This window comes from Carassius carassius, chromosome 19 (genome assembly GCF_963082965.1).
Source record: "Carassius carassius chromosome 19, fCarCar2.1, whole genome shotgun sequence".
Lineage (NCBI taxonomy): Eukaryota > Metazoa > Chordata > Actinopteri > Cypriniformes > Cyprinidae > Carassius > Carassius carassius.
This window is the reverse complement of record NC_081773.1, coordinates 29,173,198-29,188,910: the sequence shown is the minus strand read 5'-3', so window position 1 is coordinate 29,188,910 and position 15,713 is coordinate 29,173,198. Positions and strand designations below refer to the sequence as shown.

Sequence of the window (15,713 nt, the reverse complement as noted above, 5' to 3'; positions counted from 1 at the left end):
TTATTATAGTCTAATTCAACTTTTTGCCATGAATTCGGTGAATCATGTGAATATGTCTGTTTATTTGTGATTTACATTTACAGTTACATTTAACTATATTTTAAACATTAATTGAAAGTTTTTTTTTATGCTGTAAATGACCTTTTTTCTTAGAGAAAGCTTTACGCTGATTTACAAATTAGAAAATATTTGTTATATAACTTGTGGTGGGAAAAGTAGCTTGTTAATGGAAAAGCTGCACTATTTTAGTTGTACTACTGTCACGCTTCTGAAAATTGCATTGAAGTTAGCAGCATCGCTACTTTTAGTTAGTCGCTCCCCAACGCTGGTCACTCTAATTTCGTTTGGCTAGAGAGGACGGTTCAGGCGGGCTGGCGCCCTGCTGGGAGTGGAGAGACAGGGTCTCTCATATATCTGCCCCCACATCTGTCCCTCCGTGTCTCTGTGGGTCTCAGGTGTCTGCTGTGCTGTTTGTGTCTCTGGGGCCTCTCTATTACATCACAGTTTGCAGAACTTTCACCCCTTCAGAACTCTGACCCGCAGAGCTTGGTTTGATGCTGGACACTTAGTGTTTGCACATTGCTTTCAGCTTGTAAGAGAGCATCTCAGTTTTTTAGCTGGTTTTAGTGCATCTGAGCTCGGTCTGTATCGAGCATCAGACTTAAAGGAATAGTTTATCCAATTATGAAAATTAATCACCTGCAGGCCATTTAAGGTAGATGAGTTTGTTTCTTCATCAGAACAGATTTGGAGCAATGTAGCATTACATCCCTTGCTCACCAGTGGATCTTCTGCAGTGAATGGGTGCCGTCAATGAGAGTTCAAACAGCTAATAAAAACATACTTGTTTTAGAACTGTTTTTAACTGTTTTTACTTTTAAACGGATAGTGGACACATATTTTAGTCAGAAACAGCTTAATGATGGATTTGTTTCTTACAAATATGCATCTTTTCACTTCATAAGACATTATTTAATGAACTAATGGACTCTCATTCTGGCGGCACCCATTCGCTGCAAAGGAAAAATTGGTGAGCAAGTGATGTAGCTAAATTTCTCCAAACCTGTTGAAGAAACAAACATATCTGCATTTTGGATGACCTGAGGGTGGGTACATTTTCTTCAGCTTCATTTTTGGGTGAACTGTTCCTTCAATCTTAAAGTTCATTTGAAAGCCACGCAGTTTTAGTGCATGGCACTGGCAGTACCAAGGTCATGGGTTTGATTTTCAGTTGCTTAAGATAAAATTGTCTGCCAAATGCAAAAATGTTGGCTCTGCCAAATTTCAACAACATCATGTGTGATGGACTCTCCTTGCTTTGGCAATGACCAGTTTCAGTCAATGAGTTTTTCTCTAAAGAACTGGCAAGCTGCTGTCCTCTTCAAATCTGATCCAAACTAATTTTCCTCAGCAAAACACAAAGCCACGTATCTCAAATATCTTATGCATGAACATTTTTCCCTCCTGCACTCAACTGACTAATGAAACTAGAAAGTGGAGGCAGCACTGTTTGTAATTATTCAATGTATTATTGAAGTGAATTCATTATATTACAATTGTTTTCGTTTATGCAGCACTCCAGAGATTTCGAATAAGCTTCCGATTGATTTCCTGCCCAAATAGAGTCCCATGATCCAGAAAAAAACCTGTAAATACCAGGGATTTTAAAACTCTTATTTAAAGGCCTAGAAAAAGTCATGGAAATGATAAAAAAAAAAAAAAAAAACTATTTATTTGTCTTTGTTATGCAGTCTTTATAAAAATAATTTTCATTTTGCAGTCACTCACTGCAAACTGCTGAAAATATCATTAAACAAATCATGCAAACTGGTCAGAAAATGTGCAAATGCTGATTGAATTCAGAGAGAAATGCCATTTTTTTCTGTCACCTCTGTTCCATCTGTGAGTGTGACAGACAGAAAAGTGTCAGAATTCAACTGAAAAAGTCGATAGGTGAGAACCCTGAACAAAAGTGTTGAGTCAGTGGATGCCAGAGCCAATGGAACTAATGGAGAATGCATAAAATGAGACTTGCAAAGCATATAAAATAAATGTCATATATATATATATATATATATATATATATATATATATATATATATATATATATATATATATATATATATATATATATATATATATATATATATATATTTTTTTTTTTTTAATGGAACATTTTATTGAGCCTTTAGGGGGGAAAAAATCCAAATGTCTCAAAACCAATGTTTGCATCCATGTACCATTTGATGCTTGAGAGGCCCAAACTGAGCAAAATATGTAATTTGGTGCAAGTCTAATAGCTTAGAATGCAAATTAATGTGACCTTTGTAACAGTATATCAGACTAATTACATACAATGCATATAATTATCAGTTGTCACTCTATTTCTCCCAATAATTTGTTGAAAGATGACATTTAAATGCTAAGTGTGATGATCCAAGCTCTATAGTTTCAAAACATATAATGCAGTGCAATACAATGATGACTGAGAGATAAACAAAGAAACGTTCCTCAATATCCTGTTTTAACAAGACTATTATGTATAATCAAGAAAACCATCCAGCAATTGTTCATTTTTAAATATTACTAACAATGCAAAATCTATTCGTACATTTACTTCATAAAAATCTGTAATGTTTTCACAGCGAAAAGACACGTGAAGCACAAGCTGAAGGTGGACATTTTGTACAATTAGACTAAAAGGCCTTTTACTTGCAGAAAAATTCAAAAATATCAGTCAAATGACAGAAGACATGTATAGTAGATTGTGTGCAATAGGTTTTTCAACAAAGTTTCAATCAGTTTAGAGGCAGCAGAAGTTTGGAGATGAAATATGATATAGTGAGCTTTAGAGAATTTAAAGGGTTAGTTCACCCAAATAAAATAAAAAATTAGGTATATAATTAGTGTTTTACTCACCTCCGAGGCATTCTATGTGTACTGTATATGACTTTCTTCTTTCAGATGAATCCAGTCGGAGTTATATAAAAAATTGTCTTTGATCTTTCAAGCCGTTTAATGCCACTCAGCATGTGTTGCATTCCTTCAGTCCAAAAGAAGTTACATAAAAAGTGCCCATCCTTAATAATAAAAAGGGTCTCACATGGCTCCAGGGGGTGAACAAATCAATGCGTTTTTGTAAGAAAAATATCCATATTCAAAACGTTATAATCACTTTAATGTAGCTTGCTTTAATAGTTGTACAAAGAAGCAGTTCTGGGAGGATGACGTATAAAGTCAGTGTTGCACATGCACAGGTGAGTCTCGTGAAAACCAACATTTGTTAACAGCATCAAAAGAAGCAAAGTTTCCTTAGTTTAGCAAAGTCTCCAGTCTCCTTTTGGCTTATATTTAAATCCTCCAACATATTTCTTTACAAATCCTCGTTTTGCACTTCTAATTAGTGACTGTTGTTTTGCTTTGATCTCTCCGCTACGTTTCTGTGTGTCACTTTTGAGCAGCGCGTGTACAAAGCTGACCTTCATGCGTCATTCCCCCGGAACTGCTTCTGTGTACAACTGTAACCTAGATTAAAGTTTTTATTACATTTTAAATATGGATATTTTTCTTACAAAAATGCATTGATTTGCTACAGGAGGACTTTGTTCACCCCAGAGCTATGTGAGACACTTTTTATTTTTATAAATGCGTGCTTTTTATTTAAGTCCTTTTGGACTGATGCAATGCAACACCCACTGAGTGGCATTAAACAGCTTGAAATAACAAAGACAATTTTTAATATAACTCCGACTGAATCAGTCTGAAAAGAAGAAAGTCGTATACACATAGGATGCTTCAGGGGTGAGTAAAATGCAGCATAATTTTCATTTTTGGGTGAACTAACCCTTTAAACCTTCAGAACTAACCCTTTAAACCTGCAGATTGGATGCAGTTGTAATAATCCCATAGTGCAGCATTAACCTGTGATTTTAACGACTGAACATAATATTGATTTGAAAGAGAAACTCTGACTGTTGCTTCCCCAGCATGCCACCAAAGGCATGAAGACCTCCAAAAAAAGCCCTGCTGGCAGTGCGCAGGCCAGAACGAGGGGAGGGGGAAGAAGAAGATGGTCTGAAATAAAAGCAGCTGTTCCCCAAGGCTTGCTGAATACGCGTTATGTTTATGGGTGCCGCTGGAGCTGGTCTCCTAAGCAAACCAGACTGCTGGCGAGTCTGACCACCTGCAGGACAGGCAGGAAACTACTGGCCCAATCTGTGGATCTCTAACCCTCCTCTTCCTCCGGACTGACACGCAGTCGGTGAGTGTGACTACTGCCTGGACCGATCGATCGGAACATTTGGCTTGTATTTGTATTTTTAAGGAAATAAAGGATGACTTCACAGGGAGTTTTGTAGTCGTTGTTAGTGACTGGAAGACACTGTGGCGATTGACACATTACTCTGACAATGAGCTCTTGCTTTGTGATGACACATAGGAGATTTACAGGTGTTTGCTGTTTAGGGATGAAAGTAAAGTGATTCTGTTAATGATTATTGTATGAACAGCATAATGATTTATATAATAACTGTTCCTAACTAGATGCCTACTGGTACTGTTTTGTTTTGCTTCTATTTATTTTGAGTATTTTTTATCTAATTTATTATTATTATAAATATTTTATGTCATTTTATAAAATATTATATACACATTTACTATATGTATCAATATGCATATTAATGCATAGAGTTTATATATTATAAAAAATAATAATTGTTAATACTGTTATCATTATTATTAATATTATTAGTAGCAGTAGTAGTATGTACTTTTATATATCGACATGTACAGTATATATTATTTATGGTGTTTAAGTTAATGTTACATATTATAATAAACATATGTTATATATATGTTATAATATATATATATATATATATTATTATTATTATTATTATTATTAAAGTTATTTATGGTATGTTTATTATTATTATTATTATTATTATTATACCAGTCACCAGACATTCAAGAACTGTTACGAAAATCATTTAATTTCTTTCTTTCTTTCTTTCTTTCTTTCTTTCTTTCTTTCTTTCTTTCTTTCTTTCTTTCTTTCTTTCTTTCTTTCTTTCTTTCTTTCTTTCTTTCTTTCTGTGTTAAACTATTTGGTTCCCAACACTTGTGTTCTTGATAATTAAAATAAATATTGCACATGTTTTTTGTTAACAAACCGCCATGCATTAAACTTGTTTCAACTAATCTCCACTAGCTTGTGTGTGCTGTGAACACTGAAATTCTGCGGCTGGTTGAGGAGATCTGTGGTGTTTCTTTCACAATAACCTGATTGATTTTTACCCGGTGGATGATAAAATAGATTTAAAAAGTCCCACAGACTGCATTGAAGGAGGGCCTCGAGTAGGAAGTAAACCACCTTCGCAACCGCTTGGCAACAACTCTAGTATCGTTTCAGTGAGTTTTGCTAGGGCAGATCTAGTTTTGTACTGTTTCTGCAGTGTTTGGTAATAAAAGCTTTTTCATTTTGCTGTGAAATCCCATATTGAGCCGTTTATTGAATCGGCCATAAACCTGCTTTGCTTGAACCGCCAGCAATCTTCCTCCAGACTAAAGTCAGACTCTGGGCTCCATCTAAATGACTGAGAACACAAGCTTCTCAATAAGAAGTTGTTTGTTTCTTTTTCTCCTGATCAATTCTGTCACTGTCCTGAAATTGCCTGTAAATTTGTTTCCGCCCCCCCCCTCTCTTTTACCTTCTCTTCTTCTGCAACAAATAACAAAATTGACTGCGCAAATTTAATTTCACTCATTCTTAGAAAACTGTGACAAACTTTAGGGATTGTTTCGTCTTATAAGAAGGAATTTTGAGGTGATCCCTTTTTTATTTTTAGAGGCATTAAAATATTATGATTACACCGTTAATAAAGACATATTGAATGCTTACTTAATTAAGTGCTAAAGCAAAACGATGACAGTATATGATAATTACAATGTCAACAGAATTCTTACGTAGGTATCAGTGTTAGAGACAAGCTAAGTAATGCAGAAGACAAATCTATTCATAATGTAGTTTACTTCCATAATGTGAAATATAGATATTCAACAACAATCGAGACAAATGTAGTGTGGCACAGGAATTGAATGAATGATAAAAAGTTGGTGTTAAAACATGTTTGGAGGATTTCTGACATCAGCCTTAAAGGAAAGTAGTTTTAGAAATGGAGAGAGACTGCAAAAATGTAAAAAAAAAATTATTTAAAAATTTAAATTGTGCACTAATGAATCAGGAAAGCCATTCACCTTAAAAAGTCTTAATTTGTTAGAAATTAGAAATTGCTTGTAAATTTCACAATAAAAAAAAAAACTTTGAATTAACCATGAACTTTTGAAGTAGAAGGACTAAAATGGTATTTTCTTGTAAAACAAACAATCAATCATTTTCACAACATTACTTTAGAATTTCATGTTTATTTCAGTGTTACTTACTGTTTCTTCATAACTATTTGAGAAATGTATTAGCTATTTATGTGTGAAAAATTCAGAAATTGAAATTGTTTTAAACAAGTGTTTTGCTACTTTTTCACTGAGTGAAAGTTAAATTCAAATACTGTTCAATATCAATCTCTCACTGAAAAAAAAAATAGTGTAGAAACAATTTTCTCAGAAATCACTAGTAAATTTCACTAACAGTTACAAAGAATTGAATTAACATTGAATTGAATGTTAAATTTCGACGTAGAAAAACTGTATAGAACTGAATAGTATTTTCTTTTAAGATGTAGTCTGTAAATCTTTGCTTCATTTACTACTTCAAAAAATCATATTTTACAAATTTTTGGTTTGGTACCAGATAAATACTTCTCTGATTGCTTGCATACTGTATAGTGCAATGCATTATTTTTCCAAAAGTGCAGCTTGACTTTAACCAAGCCTAAGTAGCACTTGGGAAGCTGCCGTTTCAAGGTAGTCTCACAAGCACTGAAATATATGTAGTTCATTCCAGTAATATAAACACGGTATTGTTGAAATTTCTCCATCTTTCATGAGTTTAATCAGACGTTTAGTAGAGCAGGTCATGGATCTTCAGCGCTCTCGGAAACCTGACTCCACCAGCCAACCCGGTTTAAAATAAGTTAGATTTATTTTTGCGGCTACTTGGCGCCTAGATTACTTCACTTTCCTGTCATGTGAGCTCGGGTCTGTACATAACTCATTACAAGATAGCCTCAGATTGTTGACATGCTTTAGACATGAGGATTTGCACCACCTCAAGGGGAAACTTTTCAACCAGCACCAACTCAATAGTAAACTAAAGCTGCCTTATAGAGCGCTGCGCTAAATATGAGGAACAAGGATGTTCCATCATCTTCTCTAACACAGAGCTGCATTTAAATGCATCTGAAGCGCAAGAGTAGCTGTTACCAGGCTTATTTTGGGTGGTGGATGTCTGTGGTTGCTCGTCCTTCTTGACAGTTTGATGGGTTTACAGCAATGCAGCACGGTTAAAATAGAGCACTCTTTACCCACTGATGTTATGTACCACCACACATGATCATGCATCATAGGACTGCGGTGCATTTTAAAAAATGGTTTCTGACTTCAGGGCTGTTTTTTTTTTTTTTTTTTACCCATTTGGATAATATAGCTCCAAATGTTTATTTTATCTATTCATATTTTCAGTACTTGCATCAGTATATCAGTATTTATGCATTTTCTTTGAAATGGAGCAAACATTTTTTTCAAACGTGTATATTTTATAATAAAGCTCAAAGAAATATATTTTATTTTCATATTTTTATTACTTGAATCAGTATTTTTTGTATTTATGCATTTCTCTTGAAATGGAAAAAAGCATTTAAAAAATGATGTAACTAAACATTCTCTTAAGCAGATTCAAAATGTCTAACAAAATTTGAAATCTAAAATCTGTTTAGAATAACCTAGCCATTTTTCCAACTATAACTATATCTAAATTTGTATCCTTTTCATTTATATGCATCAAATTTTAATTACAAATAATATTAAGCAACATCAATCATTTGAATAAGTGGCCTATATAATACAACCAAAACTACTACTACTAATTGTTGTTATATAGGCAACTTATTCAAATGTTGTTAATAATAATAATATTATACATTCATGTGCATAGGATTTACTATATGATATGCTGCTGACAATATAATAATAATAATAATAAATAATAATAATTTTTTTTCTTGTTAATTGAGAATACAAAGATAATATACTATTTTTTATTATATTTGTTTTATTTATTTTTTAGGTAAGAAATATAATTATATGATCTCTGTTGTTAAAAAAAACACCTTTTGCCTTTGGTGTAATCAAATGAAAAGCAAAGTGATTCCCAGTAGGAATGAAAATATTGAACGACCACCTGAAAAAGTAGGAACTCCTCTTAGAAACCAGCAGCTCAGAGACTTGATTTGATCAGTTTTTACTTCATCACTTCTCCTGCAACCACGTGATTCTATTCTAGCATGTAATGCTTACTTTTCATGATCCCATAAATTCCTGATCGATAAAATCAAACTCTGCCTTCCACTCTGACATGATGAGAACCCCGTTTCACAGAAATATGCCACACTACTGAAGTAATGCAGAGGACTGAAGTGAAGATTCAGAGGAGGTATAGCATAATGCTAAAGCATCTGGCTGGAAACTGCAAGGTTGTAGAATCAAAACCTACAGGAAATGATGCATGAAACTCCACAGTGCCCTTAGCAAAGCACTTAATCCCAGGTTTCTGGAGGGAGATAATAAGTGTGCTTTAAGCTCTAGATAAAAGCTTCTGCCACTTGACAAATAGTTAAGTAAGTAAATGAAATTACCAGATGTGACACTGGAATAACTTATATGAGCACATGGTAATGCCTGACCAAACATTGCAGCATTCGGAGCCATTAAAGCGTATATTTCATTTACAGATGATTTAGAGCACTGAGCCTCCAGCATGTTTCTACACGACTGCAGAAGTGAACCCAAAACATGACACCTGATTCATCTTTATGTACCTATTTAATAAATGCTTCAGTGCCATAAATAAGTCTTTAAATGGAACGAAATCATTAAAAGTTAACGAAGAGTCCGTTTTGCTGATCGTGCTGCAATACAGGGTTTTATATCATGATAAGCCTCGCTGCTTTTACTGCAACTGCAGACAGCGGCCAGCCATTAGTGCGATTATAACTGGTGAATCTTAAAAAACCTGACGAGAAAATGTTTGAGGTTTTCTGTCCAAAAATGAAAGAAAAAAGTTAGAAATTATGTTAGTTCAGTATGCTTATATTGTTTCTGGGAATTGATTTTAAACAACTGTTTTGTAGATGCTTTTTAGTTTAAAAGCTTTGGTTTGAACAAATTATTGTGTGTTTGATATGAATAATTCAACATCATAAGCCAGCAGCAGATTCTTGCACTTATCCTGAATGTGTTTCGTTTACTGGCATGTAATCAGATCCCGGCTTAGACTGTCACTTTAATGAAAACACTGAAGCCTTCCCCACAATGCTGCTGTCAGTGCTGTGAATGGTTTTCATAATAACGAAACACAAATAAACCCCATGCCGCATTTCATATTCCTGCAATTGCTAACACATCCAGAGCACAATCATTTATTTTAATTGCTTTCTTCAGAAAAATATCCTTCTTCTTTTTTGTCGAAATTGCTTGTTAGAGCAACTGATTCTTCTATTTCTAACCATGTCTGATCTATTTAAAAAGTCAATGCTGAAAAAAAGCTTTTATATTGTGTACAAATATTTGGTAACACTTACCTTAAAGGTTTTATATATAATGCATTATAAAAATAGTTTTAAGGCATTAATTACCTTGTAATGCATCTTATAATGTATTTGTATGATCTCATGAATAATTGTAAACACATTTATAATACATTATAATATTTAACTATTCATTGTTGCACATTTAATAATGCATTGAAATATGACAAACAAACCTTAAGTTATATTAATGCATTTTAAATGTAGTTACAATTATTATGAAAATGTATAATGCATTACATCATATATCATGAATACCTTTATAATGCATCATAAATAAAGCTTTTTAATAAATTTGAACTCTACATTGTATATAAAACATTTTTTTGAAGTTGTAAATAAAGATTATTGTAAAACTATCTACAAAAATGCTACTTAAGTCTTTCTACTTAATTCATGTTTAATTCACTGTTACTTGCTTTTTCTTTGTAATAAATTGTGAAATTTACTAGTAATTTCTTAATGAAAATTGTACACTGAAATAAACTGGCTTATAAACCATTTTCGGTAACACTTTAGTATAGGGTCCAATTCACACTAATTACAAGTTGCTTATTAGCATGTCTATTATTAACATATTGGCTGTTTATTAGTGCTTATAAAGTACATACACTTATAATGCATGACATCCATAATCCTACCCAATACCCTAAACTTAACAATTAATAAGCAGCAAATAAGGAGTTAATTGAGGCAAAAGTCATAGTTAATGGTTAGTTAATAGTGAGAATTGGACCCTAAAATAAAGTGTGACCCAATTTTCACTCAGAAATCACTCACAAATATTTACAAAGCAATGGCAAATAACACAAACATGGAATTTTGAAGTTAAAAGTCTGACAATTTTTTCTTGTAAACTCTTCAGTACTTGTTGTTTTAGTTGCCACTTGTAAACTGTTATTTATTTATGATGTACATGTGTCATTTAAAGGGTACCTATTATGCAAAATTAACTTTTACATGTTGTTTGAACATAAATGTGTGTTGGCAGTGTTTGTACACAAACACACTATAATGATAAAAATCCTACTGCTCCCTTTTTTAGCAGAGATCTGAGATAGGAGTTAAAATTGCCCAGCCCTGTCCTCAGAAAGAGGGCAGGGAGCAGCAGCTCATTTACATTTAAAGAGAACAGACCAAAACAGCCTTCATCTGCTTCCACTCAAAACAGGCATTTTCAAAATGATATTGTGACAAGTGGGGCGGGGCCGAGGGATGTGGGAACGCAAGTGAGGCCGGTGGAGTGATTGGGAAATCCGCTACACCTGCGACCCACCACCGGTCTTGAGTCCCACGTAGGAGATGGTAGGATATAAAACTGGGGCGACGATAGTGAAGGACGAGAGAGGACCAGGCCTGGGATTTTAGTTGTGTTTTGGTTTTTATTTGAGCGCACCAGTCGTCCGTGAGGGGCTGGTGTGCTGTTTTGTGTTTATTTTGTTATTAAAGCTTCATTTCGATTGTCCGCCGGTTCCCGCCTCCTTCTTCCGGATGAATACGAAGTGTAACTCATTACAGTGGTGCCGGAGGGACGCGCTGCTGAAGATCCCTCGCCGCTGTGGTGAATCCGCGGTGCCACAGAGCAGGCGAGGAGGATGCCGCCATGGACGCTCGAGGCGGTGGACTGGAGCGAGTTGCCGGGGACGGGCGAGCTCGCTGCCGACCGCCCACGATATGGAGGGACGGCTGCCGTCCGTGAGGGAGCGGAGGTGTCGGCGCCGTTCGCCAGGGGGCCGGAGCCTGCTGCCTCCGTGAAGGAATCCGGAGGAGCAGGGAACGGGGGACTCCTGCCGGCTGCCCAAAATCGGAGGAGCCGTCGCCGTCCACTGGGCGGCGGAGGAGTGTCGTGCCGTCCGCCGAGGGCCGTCCAGTGCCACCGCCAGGCACCGCGGAGGAGATCACCCAGCCGGTGGAGGGCCGAGCAGCAGTGCGTCTGGGAACCGGAATTTTTTTTTTTTCCTCTCTCCCCTCTCTCGTCTCTGTCGCTCCTCCTTCCATCTCCGTTTCTCTCGTCTCGTCTGTCCTACCCACAGGTTCCCGCAGGTCCCCGTGAGCGGTCCCCCCCGGAGGGAGGGGGGGGGAGTAGAGCGCAGTCTCGAGGGTACCCCCCGGCCTGCGAGGGGCAATGGGGGTATGTGACGAGTGGGGCGGGGCCGAGGGATGTGGGAACACGAGTGAGGCCGGTGGAGTGATTGGGAAATCCGCTACACCTGCGACCCACCACCGGTCTTGAGGCCCACAGAGGAGATGGAAGGATATAAAACTGGAGCGACGACAGTGAAGGACGAGAGAGGACCAGGCCTGGGCTTTTAGTTGTGTTTTGGTTTTATTTGAGCGCACCAGTCGTCCGTGAGGGGCTGGTGCGCTGTTTTGTCTTTAATTTGTGTTATTAAAATTTCATTTGATTGTCCGCCGGTTCCCGCCTCCTTCTTCCCGATGATTATGGAGTTTGTATCATTACAGATATAATTAATTATCTGTCAGGTATTTTGACCTGAAACTTCACAAACACATTCTACAGACACCTTAAATGTATAATACATCTTGCAAAAAGGGGCATGATAGGTGCCCTTTAATATTGATTTATTTTGTATTAAATTAATAATTGACCGTTCGCATGCAATTTTTGGTTGATTTTTTTCTTAATGCTCATTGCAGTGCATAATGGGATTGCATTCTGTATGAAAACAGTAGCGTCCTAAATTGTTGTCTAGATAGGTAGCTTGCTACCTCTTGGCACAGACTTCATAGAGGAGAGAAAGAAATGTCTTAACAAGCACTTCAAAATTATATTAGCTGTGTTGCATGTCAGAAACATGTTCAGTCACATGTGACAGGCTGTTATACATCTCAAATTTGAGTCCTTTAAAGAAACTGGGTAGTTTCACACCTACATTAGTGCATTTTTCTTCAACTATACGTCAATATAAACACACGCGAACACCAAGGGTGGGATTAGATGCTCGGTTCGAGCTGCCAACAGCTCATTATCTTAATGAGGTTTTACAGCAGCCGGAGAGACGCGTCTTCATATTCAACAATGTCTAATTGGGTTAGTGATGGGCTGACAGTGCAATTGATCTCAGTGAAGCTCCTGGATGAAACGAGAAAGCCTTCGGTCAACAAAGTTCCTCCACCACCTTGCAACGTTTTCCCATTAAGGTCTCACCTCCGGCTATGTTTAGACTTGTTAGAAATACAGTGTGACTTCACCCTAGAACGATTCTGAGGTGTCTGGCTTTGAGACTGCGTTGATGGAAAGCCTGTTGTCCTAGGTGGAATTGCAACCTGGGTAGCTATGCAAACTCGCAGTTAAATGTAGAACCAGCCATTTGACCTTTGCAAACATGACCTGTGGTCGCATGCGATATTAAACCCTTATCTGCTCTGCATCCAAGAATATGAACTCCTTGTAAGGTGCTCGGCTGAATACTGAGCAGGATTCCTGATTATTCAATTTAGCTCAGGCTGTTGAGTGCAGAATGTTATGTCATTTTATTGTCGAGTCATTAGTGAACTGTCATTTGTTGTTGATAAAGCAATTCGTCTCCTATTTTTAATGAGCAACACAATTCAAATCTTAATGAAGCCGCTGTATGATTCCCAGATTGCTGTAATCAGTCTTTATTGAAGTTTTTAGAGTCACGTTCCACCTAAAAACCTGGTGCATTAATCTAACGGTTGTTTTTACAAAGCGAGGACCTATAAATCTGTGGGTAAAACATTCAAATAGTAATGCAGATTTATATGTTCATCAAGGGGTAAATTATGGAACACTCTTTTGACTCTTTTTCAATACGCCCTGCAGTTAATCTTGCTTGTATGCACTAATGACCTGGTTTAATTTGGAAGTATTTGCCAAGTCAAGCATCGCTGATATTATTGTTCATGTTTACACTTGGTGCAACGCGCTCCATTTTTTAATATTGCTAAGGCAACCACCTAATCAACTGTCCTGTCAGTCTAATCAAAGGATTTTAGCGTGAGCGCTCTAAAATCGTTGGGTTTTGCAGTTAGGTAAACTGTCATATCAACAGAATTCCTAAAAAAAAATACTGCTCTGGGTAACCTGCGACAGCCACCAAATGTTTCTCCTCCATCATTGCAGTCTCTGGACTTTCTAAGCAACTGTAGACGGAAGACCCGCCTCTCCGTTCATTCGATTGGACAATGGGAAAAAAGTGAATGACGTAGGGTGCTTTTTCTTCTCAGAGTTGCTTTTTTTTCAACTTCTGTTGCAGAAACTCCTGCATTAACGTGAGGCGCAGCAGGCAGGCGAAAATGCAAGGTTCACAGGGTGCATAAACAGCACGCAGAACACTCAATGCCAACTGAAAACAATTTAAAAAAGGCACCTCTCACTGCATAAAATGTAAAAAAATAGAAAAAAAATGGAGCGCGTTGCACCAGTATTTTTTTTTTTTAGGAATTCTGTTAATATGACAGTTTACTTAACCGCAAAACCCAACGATTTTAGAGCGCTCACGCTAAAATCCTTTGATTAGACTGACAGGACAGTTGATTAAGTGGTTGCCTTAGCAATATTAAAAAATGGAGCGTGTTGCACCAAGTGTAAACATGAACAATAATATCAGCGATGCTTGACTTGGCAAATACTACCAAATTAAACCAGGTCATTAGTGCATACAAGCAAGATTAACTGCAGGGCGTATTGAAAAAGAGTGTTCCATAATTTACCCCTTGATGAACATAAAAATCTGCATTACTATTTGAGTGTTTTACCCAGATTTATAGGTCCTTGCTTTGTAAAATCAACCGTTAGATTCTGTGTGATTGGGGGCTAAAACAACAACCACTCAAAACTGCCTAGCAACTCCTTAGTACCCACCTAGCCACTTCTAAGACCCTAAAATACACCCAGGATACCCTAGCTATCTAAAATAAATTGACCAGGCATCCAAAGCAATCATATAGAGCACCCTAGCAACCATCCTAGCATTGTAGATATGTTTTTTTAATTGCATGGGCAAGCACCACTCTTTTTTCTTCTGAAATATTCAAATCTAATTGGTTTGTTTTGTGTGTCGATTTATTTCCATCTGCAGGTAGCGTCACAGCATCCAGAACAGGCACGCTGGAGGAGAGTGCTCACTGCGAACCTGTCCCGCTGAAAAACCGCATGGCTGTGTACCAGACGGCGGTTTCCAAACAGGACAGTACAAGCTTCTCCAGTTCGGTATGCTTCACACACACACACACACACACACACACACACACACACACACACACACACACACACACACAAAGGTGAAACTGATCTGATCATAGGAAACTCATTTGGAATGGAAATACCAAGTGGGATAGGTGTAAACAGCAATCTGACCACTTTTGAATGAATTGCCCAAAAGGGACTTTAAAGGGATATTACACCCCAAAATTTAATTTTCTGTTAATTTGCTCACCCTCAGGCCATCTAGGATGTAGGTGAATTTTTTTTTTATGAAAAGAACAGCAAAAAATATTTTTAGTTGAAACTGTGGTCTTTGGTGATTCCTAAAATGCAAGTCAATGGCTACCAGTTTCTGAAAAAAAAAAGATTACCCATAGCTCCTGATGATAGATTGAGGTCTTATGAAGCGAAATGATAGGTCTGTGCAAGAAAAACATTATTTACAACATTATTACCTGTAATCCAGAGCCTCAGGTACTCGGTCCGAAGTGATGTCTGGTTCACGAACGAATCATTCTTTTGAACGTTTTTTTTTTTTTATTAACCAAATGAATCAGTTCAACAAATCAGACTGAACCACCTGAAACAGATTGTGGCTTGAGCCACACAGATCTACAAGTTACTCAATCGAAACTCCCTTTGAAGGCAGAGCCAATGACATGCACATGCATAAACCAAGCACTTGAATGAAGGGATGAAATCAATGTTTTATGGTTTCACATTGTTTATATAAAAAGGTGAGCTGTTGAACACTAGTTTGTTGA

At 36.8% G+C, this 15,713-nt stretch overlaps 1 protein-coding gene across 2 annotated transcripts in view; it reads left to right on the top strand.

The window, feature by feature from the left end:
* Positions 1-15,713, top strand: part of LOC132095527 (xin actin-binding repeat-containing protein 2-like) — a 74,294-nt gene that overhangs the window by 30,085 nt on the left and 28,496 nt on the right. The window contains exons 1-2 of one of the 2 annotated variants that reach the window (XM_059500614.1): positions 4,098-4,261; positions 14,825-14,955. In XM_059500614.1, coding sequence (XP_059356597.1) covers positions 14,899-14,955 — 57 coding nt within the window. In that variant the 5' untranslated portion in view covers positions 4,098-4,261; positions 14,825-14,898. Of the gene's footprint in view, positions 1-4,097; positions 4,262-14,824; positions 14,956-15,713 lie in introns of those variants that run through there. The other variant, XM_059500615.1, reaches the window with a different exon arrangement.